At 39.3% G+C, this 21,290-nt stretch overlaps 1 protein-coding gene across 1 annotated transcript in view; it reads left to right on the top strand.

Annotated features, from left to right (window-relative positions):
- Positions 1 to 20,134, top strand: part of DKK2 (dickkopf Wnt signaling pathway inhibitor 2) — a 160,354-nt gene extending 140,220 nt beyond the window's left edge. Inside the window, exons 3-4 of the mRNA XM_089680498.1 lie at positions 16,898 to 17,044; positions 18,877 to 20,134. Coding sequence (XP_089536624.1) covers positions 16,898 to 17,044; positions 18,877 to 19,127 — 398 coding nt within the window. The 3' untranslated portion in view covers positions 19,128 to 20,134. The remainder of the gene's footprint in view (positions 1 to 16,897; positions 17,045 to 18,876) is intronic.
- Positions 20,135 to 21,290: the final 1,156 nt, after the last annotated feature.

Here is a 21,290-nt window from a genome sequence, read left to right on the forward strand (position 1 = left end):
CATGAAAAATGCATGTAAAGTGTTTTCAAGGTACTCAGATGGACAAAACACTGAACACAGGATGTTCCTACCAAGCTTGTCACACATTGTAATGACCAATTCACACCTCAGACCTCTCCCACCCTTGGAAACAAATGATATGTTAATGACCATTCACACCTCAAATTTCTCATGAAGACCCCCTTCCAGGGAGGCCTTAATGCTTTACTCCACCAGACACCTTTCCCACCCTTGGAAACAAAAGAAATGTTAATGAGCAACTAACACCTAAGTTAATCTCAACATACACTGCTGTCTCTGCTTCTACTCTCTGTCTTTCTCTGAAACAGTCTGACATAGTTAATAATTTACCACTTTTCAGTGCATTCTGGGCATTTGGGAAGTTCTCCTGTGCTTATCTTTAAAAAAAACGCTTCTAAACGCAAACGCACATAAATGCGCAAAAATGCGTTATGAAAACGCGGCTAAACAGATGTTTTTTAGCCTACATTTTCCAGCAGTCATTTTCCATCTTTCAGAAGTGTCCTGTGTACATGGGGCCTTAATGTCCAGTATGCTGGCCATGCCACCACACATAGGTCTGCCAGGAGCTTGCTTAGAATACTTGTGTCTGGCACTCTATGCATAAGCCACTTCCATTCTAACCTCCATGTTTGTTTAAAAATGACCTAAGGTCCCGGTTTGACAGTGCCAAACCCGCCAGTGTTCCACAATTTCAACATACTGAACTTTTGCCCGATAACACTAGCCAGAAGACAGAGTTTGGAAGAAGAGCAGTGGGGGCAGTAGATTTTAGTGTCCAAGTGTTGCCTAAAGTGAGTCAAATAAATGGCTTAGTGGATAGTCCTTTTGCCTTGCAGCACTAGGATTTACATGTTCTCCCTGTGCTTGCATTTGTTTTCTCCAGGTACTCTGTTTTTCTCCCACAGTCCAAAGACTTGCTGGGGATTGATTGGCTCCTGTTTAAAATTGGCCCTCATTTGATATTCTAATAAGTACACCCAACATGGTTGCCCCTCAGCAGAAAAAGCATTTTTAGTCTCCAGGGAGAAAAGTGCTTGAGAAATATAAACAATTAATTAAATACAGTAAAATAAGTTTTATCAGTTTAAAAAATGCAAGGTGGTCTATGAATGGTAGCCATGCCGAGCCAGTGACCTACAAGGGGAAGCTGCTTATATAGAACCCAAAGCAGGACCCAGAAGATTGTGGTTATAGGTAGCACCAACTACCAATGTGATTTTCAGCTTTCCTAGAGGCCCACCATCTGTAAGACATGTATACTGACAATGTCCCAATCTGGACCAATGTTCGAATGCAATGCAGATTATTCCTGAAGTTCAGATATAAACCTTTTATTCTGGCGACCTAATAAATTGTTACTGTGCTGGAAACTTGCCGGAGAATTATTACCAAAATGTCAGCAAAGCCAGACAAATACAAATAGCAATGACTACATCAAGGGCTCCCTTCCCCATTTCTGTAAGTTTTAGTAAAGCCAAGAGAAATAATTTCCTCACTATACTTTATTTACCTCACAACTTTGTCTGTGTAGTTCCCTCTGTATTCTGTCTTGTACATGTTTTATTCCCCATTTGTATCTATGCTGTCAATCATATTCTTTTGTGTTGCAGGTTTTTGAAAGTGATTGTTATGTCATGGGTGGGAATATTTATTACATGTTCATCTCATAGAATTGGGTGCTCTCTGAGACATATTAACTGCATGGCTGACTACGGGGTCAATTCACTAAAGGATTTTGCATGTGATATGAAGGTCATGTTACCCATTTTTTAGAAATATCACACGAGTTAATAAAAGGCAATTCAACAAAGTAAAATGTCGAATGTGAAGTAAATACCACATATTTGTTAAAATATGTGGTAATCACGGAAAAAAAGAGATAAATCATTAAAGTCAATTCCTTTAAAAACATATACATTTGACATTTATCACTGCCAGTATACAGCCGGTATTTTAGCAATGTACAAAATAACTATGAAGGGAACTCTGCACTGGCCAGTAAATTAAAAGTATACAATGTATCAGTATGGTAATGTTCTGCCCTGAGCTCAGGAAAGAAAATAAAATGTTACATTTCACCACTTCTGGTGCAGTTAGCATGTAAAAAAAAAAGCAAAAAACAACAACACCACAGATAACACTAAATTTAAGTGATAAATATTGCGACAGGGTGGATAAAAATCCATGATTTTTTTTAAAAATCAAAAAAATCAGATTTTTTTAATTTAAATCGGATTTTTTTTTAATAAAATGCTTTTTGAGGAAAATATTTTACCATCCAAAGGTTATTCCATCATGAAATTAATTAATTAAGATTAATCCATTCACAATGTTCTGCTCTTCCAGATGTTGTTGTAAGATTATTGGGCAGTTTCTCTGCCTACAAGATATTATCACAGATGCTTGGTTTACTTTTGCAGTTCTCCAAACTGAATTTGACTCAGCGGAGATCACATGCCTCTTATTCACAGCAGAAATGTTATAACATGAACAGAGTTAAGAAAAAGACTTTAATCCTAACTTCTACAAACCTATGAATACAGAATCAACCCCTTCAGTGCTAAATTTCAAGAAGTTCAGTGAATAGAATAGAAACAATATTTTTCTGATTGTTTGGAGTGGAATAGATCTGCACAAGAAGAAAGTGAAACTAAGTGTGAGGAGGAAGGGGCTGACAGTCTAAGTTTCTTAAAATATATATATTTTGTTTAGCCAAATTAGTTAACAAACATGGATGTTTGTTTAAGCAAATAACATATGCTGTAATGTTATTGTTTCAGATGAATAAATCTATTTAAATTGTTATTATTAAGGTAATGATTATTTTTCTCCTTCCTAAGTACAACAGAAAAGTTGTCCAAATATGAATGATTAACCTATTAAACTGGGGATAAAAAAACTAATATGAAAAGTTGTTATTCTAAAAATCTTCATCTACTTGCATATTAAAGTTATACCAGCAAGAATTAGTCTATGTAGAAAACTATGATTTAAATCAAGCCTTACTGACTAGTGATTTAAATCATGATTTAAATCGTGATTTAAATCAGTTTGATTTAAATCAAATCCACCCTGCATTGCGATATATAAATATACAACACCTTCTGTAAATAACGCATGCTTTTTAGTGAATTGGCTACTTTTGAGATAAGTACCATGTGAGTTATTTTAACTCAAAAATGAATGCGGTAATTATCTCTTAGTGAACTGACCCCTACATCTCAGATCATGCTAGTATATGATATGAAAGATAGTTAAGTATATGGACACATCACAAACATGTCCATGACCCAATTTGGTTCCCGACCATAGCTTAAAGTATAACTAAAGATAAACTTTTTTTTTTTAGTTTTGGATGGAGTGGAGATGGATTAGAACACCTGTCTTTTTTTTGCTGTTTATGCCCTCATTACGGAGATTCACCCTCTTTGTTTACCATTTGTTTTGTTTACCGTTATCATCAAAAGTGAAAATAAAAGAAATCCTACTGTGCATCATACTGACCAATTTCACTCCTCAAATATGATCTAAAGATTTTTTTTTTCTTACTTATTTCTAATTAAAAAATGTTCATGTTTACATAGCATTGAAAAAAAGCAGTGACATAAAACATTTTGTTACCAAATACTTGCATATAAGTTTCCAATACATAAAGACATTTAGACCGATCATATAAGAGATAAGGGAGGAGGGTTTAGAGTAACCCCACCTCCCTGTAGCTTTAAGGCAAAGGGTACATTAAGGCAGTTATTCAAGAGAACAAAGGTTGCCTGAAGTGTCCCCCACTGTAATGTTGTCTGTGTAGAGGCCTGTTTTATGAGAAACCGACCCTATGTTAACGCTAGTGATTAGTGCATTGGCTCTGATTTTAGCAGCAAGGGTTTCGATTACCATGGCAAAGATAAGCAGGGATAACGGGCATCCCTGCCTTGTACCGTTAGTGATATGTAGTCTGATAAGTAGCCCCCTGTCCAGATTTTAGCTGTGGGAGAGGAATAGAGGCCCATAATGGCCCGATGGAAGGTACTAGAGATGAGCGAATTATTCAAAAATTCGATTCGGCTGATTCGCCAAATTTGCGGAATAAATTCAATTCGATGCGAATTTATTCGCTGCGAATTTAACTTATTAAAAGGGTTTCTAGGCTTCAGAGAGCCTTTATATTAGTGCAGAACACTGTACCTTTAATTTAAATGCCCTTGGAGTCTGCTGGGGAAGAGAAATAATATTGTCAGTCAGTATGACATGCAGATGAGTGCCGTCGATCTTAGAATCACCACACACTTCACTCATTTGGGCAGTCACGGGGCACGACGAAGAAGATGAAGAAGAAGAAGAAGAAGAATGAAAAGAAGAATGAAAAGAAGAAGAATGAAAAGAAGAAGAAGAAGAATGAAAAGAAGAATGAAAAGAAGAAGAAGAAGAAGAATGAAAAGAAGAAGAAGAAGAATGAAAAGAAGAATGAAAAGAAGAAGAATGAAAAGAAGAAGAAGAAGAATGAAAAGAAGAATGAAAAGAAGAAGAAGAAGAATGAAAAGAAGAATGAAAAGAAGAAGAAGAAGAATGAAAAGAAGAAGAAGAAGAATGAAAAGAAGAATGAAAAGAAGAAGAAGAAGAATGAAAAGAAGAAGAAGAAGAATGAAAAGAAGAAGAAGCAGAATGAAAAGAAGAATGAAAAGAAGAAGAAGAAGAATGAAAAGAAGAAGAATGAAAAGAAGAAGAAGAAGAAGTAGGATGAGGATGAAGAAGAAGAAGTAGGATGAGGATGAAGAAGAAGAAGAAGGATGAGGATGAAGAAGAAGCAGAAGTAGGATGAGGATGAAGAAGAAGTAGGATGAGGATGAAGAAGAATTCCATTCCAGCAAAAAGTGTATCTGCAGAGAGCTCCGCTATTTCTGACAGTTCTCTGACAGTTCCTTCACATTTACAGCGGTTGAAACATTGTATCTATTTGTTTCCAAATAAAAACATCTGTATCCTAAATGGAAACAAATAGATACAATGTTTCAACTGCTGTAAATGTGAAGGAACTGTCAGAGAACTGTCAGAAATAGCGGAGCTCTCTGCAGGGACACTTTTTGCCGGCTGTAGAAGGGATGAAAATCGGCGGATCGGGGAAAATTCGATTCGTGCATCCGAAGTTTGCTAATATTCGGATTCGACGCGAATCGAATTTTTCCTAATATTCGAAACAAATTCCACTTCGCCAGGTTCGATTCGCTCATCTCTAGAAGGTACCCATCAGCCCTAACTTTATCAGGACTTGCTCCAGTTACTTCCAATGCACCCTATCAAACGCCTTCTCTGCATCCAAAGAGATGAACAGAGAAAGTGCCCGACAATGTTCAGTCCACTGAAATAGGTCTATAAACCTGCGTGTGCCATCCGAGGCTTGTCGGTTGGGGATGAACCTGGCTTGATCAGGGTGTATCAAGGACGGGATGTGGGTAGCCAGGCGGGAGGCTAAGAGTTTCGCGTAGAGTTTCAGGTCGGCGTTGAGTAATGAAATAGGTCGGTAGTTAGCAGGGTCATCAAAAGCTTTGCCTGCTTTGGGGATGGTAATTATGAGAGCTTTCAAGGATTCTGAAGGAGATTCACCACTCATCATAAATCTATTTAGGGAGACGCATAGATGGGGAGCTAATAACTCTGCAAATACCTTGTAGTATTCATTGCAAAACCCATCTGACCCCAGGCTTTTGTGTAGAGGTAGGGATTTAATGGCTGCTGAAAGCTCATGTTCTGTGAAAGGCCTGGCTAATTGGTTGCGTTGGGCGATGGTCAATGAGGGGAGCTGAGTTGCGGATAAGAAGGACTGAATGGTTGAGTCTGTGGGTGTCGCAGTTAGGGTGGTGATGTTGTAGAGTTTGTCGTAGAAGCCCCTGAAGCAATTGGCTATGTCAATAGGATTAATACATTGTTTGGCTTGCGAGTTTGTCAAATATGGGATCTTAGATTGGGTTACTCTACATTTATATTGGTTAGTTAGGACCTTACCAGGTCTATTGCCCTGGGAGTACCAGGAGAGACGGAGCAGTTTGATACAGAAATCAAAATTTTTACAGAGGTGTGAACTAAGCTTGAGGCAGAGTTGGCGTAGTTCTTCGGATGCACATGGGGTTGGGGAGAGTTTATTTTGGTCTTCGAGTTTCTTAATACATTCAAGATATTGGGAGGTAATTTTGGTGCAACTTTATTTCTCATGGGCACCAATTTTGAGGAATATTCCTCTGAGCACAGATTTATGAGCATTCCACATGACAGTAGGATTTGTTACAGATTCAACGTTAACAGAAAAATAAAATTCTATTCCAGCCCTGATCTGCGGGTTGTACAGTTTGTGGGTCAAGATGAAGGGGTTGAGTCTCCATACGGAATGAGGTTTGGTCATAGGACTCGTAGTCAGTGTCATAGTCACCGGAGCATGATCTGACTAAGTGATGAGCCCAATAGAGACAGATGACACCTGTTGCAAGATAAATTTAGAGGTGAGGAACAGATCAAGCCTGGAATAGAATCCTTGAGTAGAGGAGAAAAATGTGTAATCCCGCTCCATACTATTCATACAACGCCAGGTGTCATACAAATCTTTTGAAGTCATAAATGTGGATAGAGTGGAGGATTGCTTTCTAAGTGGGTTGGAGGAGTCCAGTGAGTGATCTCGTATCTTATTGAAATCCCCACAGAGGGTGATGCGTTCTTTGGAATAGATGGTTAGTTTGCTTAATAAGTAATTAAGAAAAGATTTCTGTCCTGTGTTAGGGGAGTAGATATTTACTATTACTAATAGTGAGTTGTTAAATTTAGCTATGAGTATAATGAATCTGCCTGAGAGGTCCTGCTCAATGTGTTCTAGCTGGAACCTCACGGAGGAATGAATGGCTATCATGACTCCTCTAGCTTTCTTATCTGAATGTGCAAAAAAGTAATGAGGGTATTGTCTGTGGGAGCAAACTGGTGCTTTCTGTTTGGCAAAGAACGTCCGTGTGTTGAGATATAGCTTCTTTTCATAGTACGGATCATTTATATGGGTGATTAAGGCCTTTAGCATTGATAGTAGTAATAGTTAGAGACATGTTGGTGTGTGAGGGTAAGCGTTTACTCTAGTATGAAACAGGGACTAGACAGTCCACCTTTTGAGCAGTCAGAGTTAGATTGTTGATAAATCGCAAATGAGATACAGATAGGGTGAGATAAGGTGCTGGCAATGCATTGGTGGCTCTAGTTGCTTTGAGTAGTCTTTCCTTTATGTGGAAAAAATGTATCCTAGCCAGGACATCTCTCGGAACGCCATCAGGGAGGTGTTGTGGCTTTTGGATTCTGTGTGCACGGTCAATCGTGAGCTCTTGAGTAGAGAGGTTGGGGATAATTGTGCGAAATAGCTGTTGTAAGTGTGGAATAAGATCAGCGGGTTTAATGGATTCAGGAATACCTCTCCATTTTAGATTATTTCGCCTAGAGCAATCTTCAAGATCCGCTAGTTTGAGTTGTATTTGTTGAAATATGGTGGCTTGATCATCTTGAGTAACAACAACTGCGTTATGAGCGTGAGCTATTTCAGACATCTGTTGTTCAATCGTATCTCTGCATTCTTCTATGTATTGCATTCTGTGGTGTATTTGTTGAAGAGAGATTCTTAAATCTTTCTGCATGTCCGCTTGCAATGTGAGGAGCATAGATTTTAGGTTGTTTTCAGATGCTGGGTTGTTGGATGTGGAAAAGGCCACTAAAGCTGTGGATGAGCCTGCAGCTGTATCAGGGAGTTCAATATCTGTCCCAGGTTTTTTTTTATATGCACGGGATTCTGCAGCTCTCTTACCTCTTTCCATGGAGTTCTGAGCCAGCTCAGTGTCCCCTTATGTATTATCTTCTTCCATATCACTGAGAGCAGCAGTCCCCTGCTCTGAGTGTGTGTTTGCTAGTATGTCTGTGAAGCGGTTCTCTCCACCTGCACCATCTTGGATGGATCTGTGAGACGACTTCATAAAGAAATCTTGTAGTTTGCTGTGTAGCAGCGTTTTTTCCCTGGACATGTCCAGGAGAATCTCCAGAGCTAGTACCTCCGTTTTGGAGGTGATCGGTGCAGGCACTGATGCTCTGTAGTTGCCATTGTGCCCCAGCTGGTTCAGAGCAAGGAAGCTAGGCGGCCATCTTGGGCTGCAGCCAGACCATGCCCCATGATCTTAAGATTTTAACTAAGGTCCTGGAGACATGGGTGATGAAAGTCCTCCCTTCTATCATTAATATTGATCAAACTGGTTTTATGCCGGGTAAATCCACGGACGTAAACTTTTGTCATGGCTTCACCGATCTTCGGATGATACCGCTACCAGGGAGCTGGTGGCACTGGATATCATAAAAGCTTTCGACTCTGTCCACTGGCAATACTTAGATCTGGTTCTTAAAATCTTTGGTTTTGGCCCTATTTTTCATAAATGGTTTAATCTGTTAGATAAATCTCCAGAATCCTGGATCAAATTGGGGGGAGAGCTTTCTTTCCCCTTTTTGATACAGTGTGGGACAAGGCAGGGGTGTCCTCTTTTCCCTGTTTTGTTTGCGCTAGCTATGGAATGGCTGGCTGCTGCCCTGCGATGTTCTAATCAGGCGACTGGTATTCAGGTTGGCTCCATCACTGAAACACTGGCATTATATGCTGATGACCTATTTCTATTCCTGAATGACTCAGGTCCACCACTCACTGCAGCCCATAATATATTGTCTTCTTTTGCTATTTTATCTAGTCTACTCACAAATTGCGAAAAATCCCTTATTTTACCTATTGACCCTGGAGCTCAAAGTGTGGTGGATCTGACTCTTCCCCTAACTTGGACAAGGACTTTTCGTTATTTAGGCATTGTTATTTTTCCAAAGGTCTGTAACTTTTGCCAACTCAATCTATACCCCACTTTGCAGACCATTAAACAGAGGTTGAAGGCATGGAACAATCTTCCCTTAACTCTTATTGGCCAGATAAATTTGTTTAAAATGAAGGTTCTCCCAGTATTATTACATATTATACATTATTCCCCTATATGGATTCCCAGGACCTTTGTTTGATCAATTTAACTCAATGATTAGCTCTTTTTTGTGGCAATGCTATCAACCTAGATTTAGTAATAAAATTCTCTGTAGACCCTGGACTCGGGGAGGCCTAATGTGTCCAGATCTGCAAGTGTATTTCTTGGCTGCTCTCCTCCACATGCCCACAACTGGACAATCTCTGATAATTCCAACTCCTCTGTTGTCCTGGAGGCAGCGCACTCCAGCTCCTTCAAAACTCTATGAAACGTGTTTTGCCAGGGAAAATATGGCCTCTCAAATTCCCATTTCTTTAGATTCTTGCAGCCTTTTGGTCTCAATTTGGCCCCGATGTGTTACATTTGATCCCAGATGACTTGGAATCACTTTTGTGCAAACCTTCTCTAATTAAACGTCTGTCAGTTATGCATAAAGCACTTTTGCCTTCCATTCACATGGGCCTTGACCCCTTGAAATTGAAATGACAGACCTGCCCTGTGTCATGGGCTCACCTGTCCCTCCTGGTTGCCTCAGACTATTATGACAGCTGTCAGGATAGAGAGCAGCATGAGATAAGCAAACATTTTCCTGATGTTCTCCCCTGTGAAGAATGAACCCAGGAGTGATCAGCTCTGACAAGTTTCAGCACTGTCATTTCCCAGCCTCTGTGACTGAGGAAGAAGCTAATCGAGTATGATCAGCACCGATTAGTTTAAAGTAAATGTGGAGGTGACATTAGCAGTCTAATATACCCCAGATGTTTACATAAAGAGAACCTGTTAACTGCACTATGCTATTACCCTAACATATTTAGTATTTATTTACTACTTTTACATTGTACCAAACATTTTAGTATTATATTGTGCTTGTGTGAACTAAAATGAGTTTGATTTCACATGTGGATTTAATAAACAGTTGTACTAATATCTCGTCACAAAAATTGCAACTGTCGCCATTTTATTCTACCTGGTCCCTGCTTATAGAAAATAGAATGTCTTTGGATTTTTAAGCAATCTTCAGGCCTAAAATGGCATTTACAAAATGACTGTATCTTTTTTACAGAATGCAAGGTGTTGTGTTAATACAGAAAATGAAATCATGACATCTGTCCAACCCCTCTTCTTCCCTTGTTCATTCACAGAAGGTCTTGCATTCTTTGAAAGGAATACAAGGGAAGGAGAGAGGAAAGGGAGGGAGAACGATGGGATCTCTTCATTGTTGTAGGCAATGCCTCTCTTCCGCATAGCACTGAAAGATCTCTGTTCTGTGAAGGAAGGATTTGTACAGTAAATAGCCAGTCGGATGTAGTACACACTTCAATGGAGATACATTTTTGACTAGTGGTGTACCCCAAAACTATATTTTACTAAAGATCAGCCTGAAATCCCAACTCTGGGAATTAAACAAAAATTAGTGAAGAAACCTTGCAATATAAGAGTTAAATGCTCCAGGAGCAGTCTCCTCCAAAAAAAATCAAAGTCAGCAGCTACAAATATTGTAGCTGCTGACTTTTAATATAAGGACACTTACCTGTCCAGGGATCCAGCAATGTCCTCACCTGGGCCAATTCTTCAACCAGATTTGGGTGCAGGTACCGGAATCTACTGCTCACACATAGCCATGCTGCTCTTTGCCAATGGTCCCACAGTCTTCTGGGACCTGTGTGAGTCCCAGAAGACTGCAGGGGGAAGGAGGAGGGTGGCGAATTTCCTCACAGATCGCCATGGTGATCTGACCCAGAAGTGAGAGCAGGTACTTGTCAAAACCAGGTACCCGCTCCCCTCTAAATAGTGACAAATGTGGCAGTGGAGGGGGGAAGGAAGCAAACAAGCTGAACTACCCCTTATGGACAAAGTTCTGCTTTAAGTACAAAGGGTAGAGAAATAGGGTATAATACTTACCTTATTTTTATGCTCTGGCAGGCTCCCTCATCTGTGCGACTGGTCCTTTGAAGCTTCTTCTCTAAGATGCTCAAGTTGGAGGTTGCACACTGACATCATCCAGTACAAGGCAGGGCCATTGCGATAGCCTTACAGTGTATATGAGGATGGTTGAGATAGCACCCACAACATGGAATGTCAAAGAGAAGAGGACAGCTCCAGAGCCTGCTGGGCAATAGTGTAAGGTAAGTAATACAATTTACTCCTCTACTCCTTGAATTAATGAGAATTTAACTTCTGCAGTGCAGGGGGTCCCCACTGCAAATGTATTTTTTTCATAATTCCTATAGTTGTAAACACTGATTTAGGAGATTTAGATATTTATTTCTTGTTATTGTTCAGCAAATGTGATGGTTGGCCTAACTGGCTGTTTATTTTCTGTTTCCTATACAGAATTTAAATAATTTTTTTGCACATTTACTTTAGTTTATAAATACAAATATGCTGTACACGGGTTATCACCAGCAAAATGAACAAGGACAAATAAGAACTGATGTGGCATTTGATATATTCTAAAACATTTCCATATGTTTCCCTAAATGAAGGACTATTTCAAAATATATTCACGAGAAGAGTTAAAGCCTTTATTTTAACCATTTCTTGGGTGGCCACTGTGTTTATGGGATGCATTTGTTTTTTCATTACATCACTTGCAAAGAATCTGGCTTCATAAACTGAGACGATTATAAAAAAAAACTCATAAGTTGTGTGTCCATTCTTTTTTCTAATAAAATTTAAACTATACTAAGGACATTTAAACTGCTATCTTATGTTGTATCACATCATATCTAAATTGTTTTAGACCTTAAATTTGTATCATATAACGGCTGAGTATTTTTCCTGTTTCACAGTTAGAAGGCATTTTGAGCAAGCTACAAAAAGGCAAAAAGTGCAGCACTGTGCCTTTAAGACATTACACTATCTAGTAAATATCATAATCGCAGCATAAATATAAGTACAAAATAAACATTGCAATACAAAAATAATACACTGGTGCTCTGATATAATTAGTGCTCCTCCATTCCAATCCACCATAAAGTTACTTAAAGTGATATTAAAGGCAAATAAAAAAACAAACAAACAATCATGTTATACTTACCTGCCCTGTTCAGTAGTTTTGCTCAGATCAGCCCCGATCCTCCTCTTCTCAGGTCCCTTGCTGGCTCTCCTGGCCCCTTTCTCCTACCAAGTGCTCCCAGAGCAAGCAGCTTGCTATGGAGTCAACCAAGAAGGCTCACTCCTGAGCCACTTCTCTGTGTGTATATTCACACACAGAGTCATGGCTCGGCTCTGCCCCCCCTCTCCTCATTGGCCCAATGGCCCCAACTGTTGTCTCAGCCAATGAGGCGGGAGAGTCCCCAGAGAACTGAGGCTCTCGTACACATTTCTGGATTGCAATGAGGCTCTGGTAAGTACTGGGGGCTGGGGGAGCTGCTGCATACTGAAGGTTTTTTACTTTCATGCATTCTATGCAATCCTTGAGCCTTTACAACCACTTGACATAGTGTGTTTATTTCAGTGCAGATTATTAATCTTCCATCCTACTTCAAACACTCCAATGTCTGCAGATTATCACTCCTGTCTTGTCATACACGCTTCAATGCAAGGTGAAGACAAAACTTCAGTAATAGTGATTTTGCTGTACCACTCCATGGTTCCCAAGTGCCAAACACTCACCAGATTTTGTGATCCCTAAATTTAATAAGAAGGTATTAATGCCCTTAAATCCACACCTCCTCCTCTGTCTCCAGTTCAGCACCCTTAATATGACTCTCCAGTTCTATAAATGCCATAATGAAAAGACACTAAAGAGATCCCCAAACAGTGTTATACCTTGAAATAATTAATTCCACCACAATCAACAAATACAATCACACTGCACAAACAGAAAAAACACTTCTCATACTATCTCCCTGCACTTCATGTCTCACAAGATAGCCATGTTCCTCAAACAGCAGAAATGATGTTACAAGTACAGGCTCCGCCCAACGTGTTTCATCCTCAGGACATCATCAAGGGAACGTACAGGTGTCAGTGAAAATATGAGTTCACACAGCAGTTAAAAACATTTTTTAAGAGACCTTTAAAGGATAAATTCACCTTTAGTAAAAAATAATAAATGCACATTTTTTTAACAGGTAAAAAAATGTGCATGTATTTTTGTCTGCAGGAGCCTGTAAAGCATTGCACCAGCGAACAGCAGATCGCTGGTCCCATGCAGGTCTCCTGCAGACCTGTCAGTATATGTGCTTGCTCGTACGGGTTGTACTGAGCAAGCAGATATACTGACAGGAAGAATGAATGAACTACCAGCCATAAAATGGGGAGCGGGGGCTGGTTTGATCATAACATGTTACACCCTGAATTTGGGTGTAACATGTTACGAAAAGTGAACTTATCCATTAAGGGCTGGTTTATACCAGCTGCTGCTTTGCAGTGCTGCTGACCAGGTACCCTGCAAGAGCAACCATTTTTGTATGGAACTTTCATTTTGTTTTCAATAAATGTGGGCTGCCAGGCTCTTAAACTAAAGTTAGGACTGACATGGCTCACTAAAAGCACATCTACCAGATGAGTCTAGTCACCCTATATTACAATAGCTAAACATTTTCTGTCTTCTATGACCCACTCCTAACATACATACTCTTCGCATAATGGGTGATTCAAAATCTTGTACACTGCATGTACTGTGGACATATCAGATACCCACATGCTAATTACAGGGCATTGACACCTGTATTTGCAGATTTCAATCTTTTTCTTCCTTAAAATGTTTTCCAAATATATTTAGTTAGATTTAGAATATTAGATTATATGCATAAGAGGAAAAAAACAATCAAATGCTTTTGTGGTCCAAGAAAACGTTGTGAGGCCCTGTTCACACCTATGCAGTTTGTGTTTTGTCTGTTTTGCAGTGCTTTTCGCAGTTTGTTTTGCATTTTTCTACATGTGTTTTTGATTACTTTTTGATGCGTTTTTATGGCGTTTTGCTCAGCTCTTTTTTTTTTGGTAAAGTAGCAGAATAAAAATGCAAACCGTGGCAAAAATGCAGCACAAATGCAACAAAAACACCCTCTCCTTCTCTATTGAACTCTATTGTAGCAAAAATGCTGCTTTTTGCTTTTAAAAAAAGTCCCTGACCCTTTGCAAAAACAAAGCAGCTCCAAAAGCATAGATGTGAACATGTTCCATAAGAAACTATGTTAAATGGACTGTAGTGCATTTCAACAAAAAGCAAAAAACACTAAAAACACATTGGTGTGAACAGAGCCTAAAAGTGCTGGGTCTTATTCTACTAGTTTATGGATTCTACTATACCTGAAGTGTCTCTCCAGGCAAATATAATACATCTTTTTACAAGGTTTTCAAAGTAAATACACATTGCAAATTTACTAAAACTGGAGCACACAGAATCTGGTGCAGCTGTGCATAGTAACCAATCAGCTTCTAACTTTGTTTGCTCGATTAATCTTTGACAATAGAACCTAGATACTGATTAGTTACCATGTACAGCTGCACCAGATTCTGTGTGCTCCAGTTTTAGTAAATCCCCCCCACCTCCAATCCTTTGACATTATGCTAGTTAGTATTAGCCCTTGACCCAGGGTTCACATATATGCGGTACAGTATATTGCATGTGATTTACACAGGAACCGCACCACATTCCTGAGCAAATCACATGCGATTTGTGTGTGGTGTGATTGGAGCCATACATTTTGTATGACTCTATTAGCACTGCTCCAGCACCAAAAATGTGCAGGACCCTTTTTTGGGTCCGCACTAGAATCGGATCACATAGGTATTCATACCTATGTGATCCGATTCTGCACATCGCACTGCGTTTTGTGGACCGCTTTCGGGGTGTTGTTAACTTAACATACATACCCGCAGCGGTTCGCATGAATGTGGTGCAATTCTGATGCGGTGCGGAATTCACTCTGAAAACGCTGCAAATTCCCCACCGCATCAGTGTGAACCAGGCATGAATGTATACAGAGTAAACCTGGTGATCCTGCCATGATCTTCCATCTGACCTGAATTCCTGCTCTGGCCCAACAATGCTATTCAGTCCGCATACAAATGCTGATCCCCCCAGTGTTGTTGGGACCAAGTAGGAACAAGTGCTGGGCTTGTCGAATGCTTCCTCTAGTAATTTTGTGGGGATTTTAATTAAACGAATACACTATTGCGGTAGGTTCAGGGACAGGAACCATAGCACAAGGCAGGGGACAGGGGTATCCATCATTCTCAGAAATGTCAAATGTTGAAGGCACTGATGGAGACTGCAGCACTGAAAGGAGGTAAGACATCTGTTCTGCCAGAGATGTGAGTATACTAGCTCTTTTCTTTAAGGGATCTGCCATTTTCATGTCTGACCTGAGAGGGTTTCTTTAATGAAAAACTTCATTACAGTTATATAATCTCAGATGGTAAATAGGGATGAGCAGAGTGATTTCAGTGAAACTGATTTTGATGTGAAATTGCAAATTTTGCTACAGCAGTAACTCTCAGTTTCACTCAGGACCTACCTAAATCAGTGGGTATGCGATATGGTGTGATAACATATATTGTTCATGCACTCTGCAACGTATTGATACAGTGTTTTTACCTTATTAAAAAGCAAATCCAGAGGAGGTGTCATAGTGCATTTTTTGCAATGCACACCAACACACTTGCTTGATGTGAACAGGGCATATAGAGAAATAAAGATCTGTTTTGGTTATTTAAAGGATGTGCTTTTTTTTGGGGGGGGGGCATATTTTGTATTATTTAATTCAGCATTTTTTTTGTCTTTGTGGCTTCATTTCTTCTGTTGTTTAATTGTTAATTTTCAGTCCTCTTGCACACTGGACATTTTTACAGCTGCTATTTTTGACTTTTGAAGTTTTTTTTTCACAGTTAGTAAACCCCCCAGCATGTTATCCTATGTGTCCATGCACAAATAGGCTGTAATCAACGTTTTGACTTTTGACGTTTTTTTTTCTACAGCTAGTAAACCCCCCAGCATGTTATCCTGTGTGTCCATGCACATATAGACTGTAATCAACGTTTTTTGGCTGGAAAAAGAACCCAGTACTAGTGGGTTTCTAGAGAAGTTCTTTGCTGAAAAAATGCTCTAATGCTGAAAAACACGGTAAAACAACGCAGTCTGGCGGTTTTGGATTTTTTTACGCTAAAAAACTCTAAAAACCGCAAGCATGGGAGAACTCTGCTAAACGTGGCAAAACACCACTAAATGCTAATGCAACAATGCTAAAAAAAGCTGAAAAACTCAAGTTTTTAATGTGACTTTATACAGCAAACGTTACCAACGTTACCAAAACATCCAGTGTGCATGAGGGCTCAATGTTGCCTCAATGTTATTCAGCAGTAGTAGATTACTCCCTTTTTTGTTAGCAAGAATGTTTGGTTTACTGTTTTTTTTTTACTTACTCAAACCAGCTGTTTGAAAACATAATCGGCATCAACTAGCTGTCCTTCTTCTGTAAGCTTGCATTCACATGTTTTGTGAGCACATGCAAAATTGCACTGCATTTGTACATGTTCTTGCTCCAATCACATAAGGCAGTCCATTGATTTCAACAGGCTGCCCTATGTGCAGCAAAGTAGCTTGTGCACATTTTTTGGTGTGCCGTTAACAGTAAATGGCTATGCAAGTGCGACAGGAATTTTTCCCACGTTTCGTAAATGTACTAAATCATGTGAAGTTCACATAATGCTAAAGTGGGAATTGAGCCTAAAAGATGCCTGTTTTCAACAACACAAAGCCCCTGAATTTGGAGAATCCTGAAAAGTTACCAGTTTATAGATTTCTGGATGAAATATCTTCAGTAAAATAGTAGCAATAACCTGAACTTCATAAACTAAGGATAATGTGCTATTTATGAAAATTGAATTTACATTATATTTTACAGGTATTTGCATTCCGGTTGCTGAAACTATGTTGACAGCTCATATACCAGAACTTGAAGGGCGCCCAAAGAAGAACAGTCACACATCTAGTAAAGATATGAACTGGCAGGATATAAGGAGACATCACCCTAAAATGTCCCATATAAAAGGTAAGACTACATACTTGTAGGCAGGTGCAGTTAGCCACTTTGTCACTAGGTGGCTCTGTACACTAAGTATTGTGCCGCTTTTAGGTAGAGCACTCCCGCAAGTGATATCCGGATGAGCTAGCACCCATATATAAGCTACGTGGGGTGAGGACACAGTAGACTTGGGGCATGGAAGCCATTCACCCCACATCTGTTATAATGTAATCTACACACGTGGGCCCTGGCCATGGCAGAAGGCCGGGTGGAGCGGACCTGCAATCCGGCTGTCCCTTAAGGAGGTGAAGGCTAGAGCAGATTGCAAAAGGTCTTTTAGGCCAGGCTGGAGATCCCTGTGTGAGGCTACTTCCTTGGAGGATTCCCAAGAGAGGTGTACCCAGATAGGAGGTCTCTACAGAGAACACAGTCCTATGAGTACTTATGGCCCTGGGCTAAGGAGAGACTGTAGGGAGATGGCTGTGAGGTACTTTCACCTGGGACTGCTGCGAATCGTCCACTTTCTGTGATTGATTGTGTATGTAAAGTGACTCCAGATTGTATGTCCTTGTGATGTGACCGTCTTGCCATTCCCTGAACAACATCAGTAAAGTGCAGTGAAGTAATTTATTGTGTGTAAATTGCTTCTCTGGATATAAAAGTGTGAAATCTTGAGGAGGCCTATGGCAAGGAGCAGGACACAAGATGAAGGGGTCATCCTCAGCAGGTGGGATTGTTTTCTAGCATGGCTGGAGCTGGGCTAGGACCTTGTTCTTGGGTGCCCAAATTTTCCAACAAAGAAGCCTCTCTTACATTTTCATATCTTTATCATATGGTGGATCTGAATCTTCCAGGATCAGGGATTAGTTTAGGTAATGAAGATCACAGCTCCTGATTTAATTGGCAGTTCCAGTGAGAAAGGCAAATAGGTGATTTTAAAGTAAATCTATCTAAAGCCAAACCTTTTTTTCATAGTTTTGATAGCTGCTGCCTGTGTCCCATTAGAGAGGTTTTCTTTCACTTTCTGTTCTGAAGACACAACACAAAGTGAAAGGATATCTACGTATATCTACCTAAAGTAAAGGTAGTCCTCTCCTAGTCAGCTGTCGCCACAGCAAGTGTCATGTCAAAATAATAGAAGAGCCCGCCTGCCGCATACCCAAATTTTCTGAATTTGTTTTAGGCATCCTGTGTGGTCATACTGTAGGTCTGACAGTTTCTTTTGGGGGGGGGGCATTTTATTAATCTCTGCTTTCCATTGTTGTAGGGTAGGCACCCTTTCTTGGATCCACACTTTGGCTATCAGCTTCTTGGCAGTAAATAATGCCTCATGCAAAAAGGTTTGCAGATTAGTTATTAATTCTTAAGACTCAGGTGGACCAAACAGGCAAAACCAGGAACCCACGACATCAAGCAAAAAGGTTATTTTTTTCCCTGTAGGTGTGTATCTGTGAGCAGGTGGAAAAAGAAACCAGGGGACACTTGACACCTAGGACATAATGGACACTCTGCAATATTTTAGGTTACTGGTGATTTTTGCCCATACAGACAGTAGAGTCCTAACAAAACTAAGATATACTATACTTAAAGGTTGGAGTCACATGCAAGCTCTTCGTGCCAACAGTATCATTCCTAAGACCATGTCAGATAGAAGGATCTTCTTCTAAACAGTACTTACGGGATCTGATCTTTCTTGTTGGCTTCCCCACTAAGGTTATGCATTAATAATCCGTTTTGTGGATAATTTTTTAAAGTTATAGTAACAAAACCCTGACATGGAAAAACAAGGATTCTTGCCTTTTTATGTGCCATCATACTTGATTGCTATTATTTCTGGGGTTTTCTTTTGTTATCTTTAGGACATGAAGGAGACCCTTGCCTTCGTTCAACTGACTGCATTGAAGGTTATTGCTGTGCTCGCCATTTTTGGACCAAAATCTGCAAACCAGTGCTACGACAAGGGGAAGTTTGCACAAAGATACGGAAAAAAGGCTCTCATGGATTGGAGATCTTTCAGAGATGCGACTGTGCTAAGGGCTTGTCTTGCAAAGTATGGAAAGATGCCACATATTCTTCAAAATCAAGACTGCACATTTGCCAGAAAATATAAGCCATATGAATCATTGATACAACAGATTTTGTTCTTGAAGGAGGATACTATTGATCCACATATATGAAGGACATTTGGTACTGAAAATGACACTGAACTGAAAGGGGATGTATATTATGAACTGGAGCTAATGGACCTTTCGTATGTAAATAAACACTTTGTGACATTGACATTTCATAAAATGGCATTTATTATGGTAACAACGCATGCCCACTGATTTAACAACAATATATGAGCATTAAGTATATAGACATTATCTTCATTTGTGTACTCTGTTGAAACACTTTAACAAAATCCAAACATAGTTGTTTTTTTTTTTTTTTTTAAGTTTTCTGTGCATTGGCATTGAGTGCTTTATATAAAAAGTAGAACAGATTTTGTCCAGGGAATACAGATACAGTGTTTTCACATGATGATCAATCTTGCCGGAATACAGTTACGGTATATCCTGTTCTTTGTCAAGAAAGTCTTTTTCAGAACACAGAAATCTGGGTCAGCCAATTACTGGCAACTACCATACGTTCCTAAAAGCTCAATTATGAATACCAGATCTAAGCAAGTCAGATATTGCTGACACTGTGCCGACCAGATCTTTATTATAAAATTATAGCAATTAAGAGAAAGCACGCCTGCTCAATACAAAGTTCACTGTAGCATTAAAAATGGTTAGCGCACATGTCTTAGCTGTCCAGTTTGATACACTACAGTGATTTTTTTGTGGTTTACAGAATGAAAATCATAAAAAAATAGTATAGTAAAAAGAGCAAGGGGACACTGTATAATTTGCTAACTAAGAAGGATAACATCATTGTATGATGTTTACTACAGCAAAATACAAAATATACACAGATATATATGACAGCAGTGGCTGTTTTGTCTTTCTCATCAGCATTAATTTCCTTTCTTATTCTATACAGTTATTTATATTGTTCATTATAGACGTCCATGTTCAGGTTCTGATCTGGCTTTCATTAAAAATTAAATAAAATAGTTACATTTGTTTTGTATTGCATGTGACTGTGTCTTGAATACTAATAGGTTATATGGAAAGGATTAAAGTGGTGAAAACCATGTTAAGAGAGCCTGTTACCATTTTGATGGTTGTGACTGTTGCACAAAAGTTTGGGACTGTATCAGCAAGATAATATTGCCAGAGTTGCAAATAATACATAAATGAGAAATTTCCTCACTTCAAAATACTCTGAGCTTCAAATGTGTTGACACCAGCAGGGAGATGTGTTTGCTGGAATTTGCATTTGATGTACATGTATATGCACTCCAAAGACATGCTGGTAGGTGAATTGGCTCCTGTCTAAATTGGCCCTAATATGTGTATGTATGAATGTAAGTTAGGGACCTTAGATTGTACGCCCCTTGAGGGTTAGGGACTGATGTGAATGTACAATATATATGTAAAGCGCTGCGTAAATTGATGGCGCTATATAAGTACCTTAAATAAATAAATAAAATATGCAAGACCGTTTAGCAGCTCACACCATGATGCTCTATAATGCCACTTCACCATTACCTGTCTAGTCATTGTGGGGTTGATTTACTAAAATGGAAGAGTGCAAAATCAGGTGCAGCTCTGCCTAGAAACCAATCAGATTCAAGTTTTTTTTGTCAAAGCTTTAAATGAACAAGCTTTAGTTAGAAGCTAATTGACTACCATGCACCAGATTTTGCATGTTCCAGTTTTAGTAAATCTACCCCATAGTCTCCTTAGTTCTCAATTCCTGCTTCATCGAAGCCTTGGTTTCCATACATTGCACTGATAATAATCAACAAACCTGAAACAGCTGCATGCAGTTTAAAATAATTGGCTTTATAGTATTTGGTTATATCCATTCTGTAAACCACTTAAGGTGTAGTTGGCTCAGAGGCATAAAGGAACGATTTGCATTGCTCTGTCCTTTCTTCTAAAATTAGGAATAAGCTCCTTGTCTTTATGATCTGAAATCCAAGTGATGACAAGTACATACCTTCTGTTTTAAGAAAGTTCTGCCATGTTTCACAGAAGATTAATGCAGGCTTTTCTGTTCCTTTAAACCCACTCACTATATCCTGTCTGGTTATATTACCACTATGGTGTTTTTAAACAGTAAATAGGGTAGCAAACATACCACTTAGTAAGTATAGATTCTTAAATAAATTACATTGTAG

This window comes from Staurois parvus, unplaced genomic scaffold (genome assembly GCF_062004578.1).
Source record: "Staurois parvus isolate SC_StPar_1 unplaced genomic scaffold, SC_StPar_1.0 ptg000244l, whole genome shotgun sequence".
NCBI classification, from domain to species: domain Eukaryota; kingdom Metazoa; phylum Chordata; class Amphibia; order Anura; family Ranidae; genus Staurois; species Staurois parvus.